The 2,458-nt window shown below is 43.0% G+C and overlaps 1 protein-coding gene across 1 annotated transcript; it reads left to right on the top strand.

Annotated features, from left to right (window-relative positions):
• The first annotated feature begins 202 nt into the window (after nucleotides 1-202).
• On the top strand, nucleotides 203-1,084 carry LOC141051479 (odorant receptor 131-2-like). The gene has a single exon (XM_073548402.1). It carries the CDS (start codon nucleotides 203-205, stop codon nucleotides 1,082-1,084), a length of 882 nt encoding a protein of 293 aa, XP_073404503.1.
• The last annotated feature ends 1,374 nt before the right edge of the window (nucleotides 1,085-2,458 follow it).

Genomic DNA, 2,458 nt, shown 5'->3' with positions numbered 1-2,458 from the left:
CCATATTTCCTATGAATTGTAGCAATGTCAATTTGGTTAAAAGAAGGTGCAGCACAAGAGAAGTCAGATTGGATTCCTCACATCTGAAAAGCTTAATGTTGTCATTTTCTTGTTTCCCATAAGTGTTAGATCCCATAGAAGAATTGCCGTCATCCAGTTTCCAATGGTGAATTTTACATCTATCCCTAGGAATGATTCCACAATGTCCATTTATATTGAAAGTGTTGATACGGTCACCCGATCTGCTCTTGTTGTTTTCACTCTTCTGTTCTTCACCTTCTTCCTGTACATCATCTCCGTTCTTCTGAAGGTCTTCTTCTCCAATTCTCACATCAGGGAAAAGTCTCGTTACATCCTTTTCGTCCACATGCTTATCAATGATACACTGTATCTGGCTCTTGGAAATTTCCTTCTATTGTCTTCCATTTATTCTGTATCCCTCCCCGTGCCGGTATGTTTCATGCTACACACCTTGGTCTCTTGCTCCTTTCGAGTGACCCCATACAACCTGGCTGTAATGTCATTAGAACTCTATGTAGCCATTTGTTTCCCACTAAGACATCTAGAGTTTTGCACGGCAAAAAGAGCTCGGTCTATGATTCTCGTAATCTGGGTCATAGCAGTCTGTCCAAGTATTGCCGACCTCACTGTGATAATGCACTTGATTGAAAAAAGTTTTTTTTCATTGTATGTGGTTTGTGATCTTTCACTATTGGTTTTAATTCCCCAACAAAATGTAATTAAGTCCATCATCAATATTCTCAGCTTTGCCGTGGTCGCATTGATCATTGCATTTACTTACATTAAAGTCATGCTGGTCGCCAGGAAGATCGGTTCTGGTGGGTCATCTGCCCTAAAAGCCGGAAAAACGGTGATGCTCCACGCCTTCCAGCTCATATTATGTATGGTCTCCTTCGTCTCCACCATTACCGAGACCCTATTTATAAATTACATTACTTCGTTATTCATCTCAAACTTTGTTATACTCACGTGTTTGCCAAGGCTTCTTAGTCCGGTCATTTATGGGGTAAGAGATGAAGTTTTTCGTAAATATATCAAGAAACTACACTTAATAAAATATTGAATTTATTGGAAGAGAAGAACTTGTGTCTTTCATTCATTACGAGGTTTCCAAAACTAAAGTTTAATTAATAAACTGATGTATAAATCACCACATCTCTATATTATTTTTGTGATTAAGCAGTCCAGAACAAAATGTGCCAGCCCTTCACTAGAGCATCTTACCGCTTGGATGTAATTTACTAGTCCATCTACTGCCTACAGCTGGTAATAATATTTCCTTCTCAGAAGACATCCAAGGAAGTTTTAGTGAAATAAAAAAACAAACTACTGGGGCACAACTCCATAGTGTGACCGCTCATAGTACAGAGCTCTATAGTGTGACCGCTCATAGTACAGAGCTCCATAGTGTGACCGCTCATAGTACAGAGCTCCATAGTGTGACCGCTCATAGTACAGAGCTCCATAGTGTGACCGCTCATAGTACAGAGCTCCATAGTGTGAACGCTCATAGTACAGAACTCGATAGTGTGACCGCTCATCGTACAGAGCTCCATAGTGTGACCGCTCATAGTAAAGAGCTCCATAGCGTGACCACTCATAGTACAGAACTCGATAGTGTGATCGCTCATAGTACAGAGCTCCATAGTGTGACCGCTCATAGTACAGAGCTCCATAGTGTGACCGCTCATAGTACAGAGCTCCATAGTGTGACCGCTCATAGTACAGAGCTCTATAGTGTGACCGCTCATAGTACAGAGCTCCATAGTGTGACCGCTCATAGTACAGAGCTCCATAGTGTGACCGCTCATAGTAAAGAGCTCCATAGCGTGACCGCTCATAGTACAGAGCTCCATAGCGTGACCGCTCATAGTACAGAGCTCCATAGTGTGACCGCTCATAGTACAGAGCTCCATAGTGTGACCGCTCATCGTACAGAGCTCAATAGTGTGACCGCTCACAATACAGAGCTCTATAGTGTGACCGCTCATAGTACAGAGCTCTATAGTGTGACCGCTCATAGTACAGAGCTCAATAGTGTGACCGCTCACAATACAGAGCTCTATAGTGTGACCGCTCATAGTACAGAACTCGATAGTGTGATCGCTCATAGTACAGAGCTCCATAGTGTGACCGCTCATAGTACAGAGCTCCATAGTGTGACCGCTCATAGTACAGAGCTCCATAGTGAGACTGCTGAAAGTGTAGAGCTCCATAGCATGAACGCTCATAGTACAGAGCTCCATAGTGTGACCACTCATAGTACAGAACTCGATAGTGTGACCGCTCATAGTACAGAGCTCCATAGTGTGACCACTCATAGTACAGAGCTCCATAGTGTGACCGCTCATAGTACAGAGCTCCATAGTGTGACCGCTCATAGTACAGAGCTCTATAGTGTGACCGCTCATAGTACAGAGCTCCATAGTGTGACTGC

This window comes from Dendrobates tinctorius, unplaced genomic scaffold (genome assembly GCF_039654945.1).
Source record: "Dendrobates tinctorius isolate UK_male_01 unplaced genomic scaffold, ASM3965494v1 ptg000157l, whole genome shotgun sequence".
In the NCBI taxonomy this organism is placed as follows: domain Eukaryota; kingdom Metazoa; phylum Chordata; class Amphibia; order Anura; family Dendrobatidae; genus Dendrobates; species Dendrobates tinctorius.
Note: the sequence above shows the minus strand (reverse complement) of the source record. Positions and strands in the feature narration are given on the sequence as shown.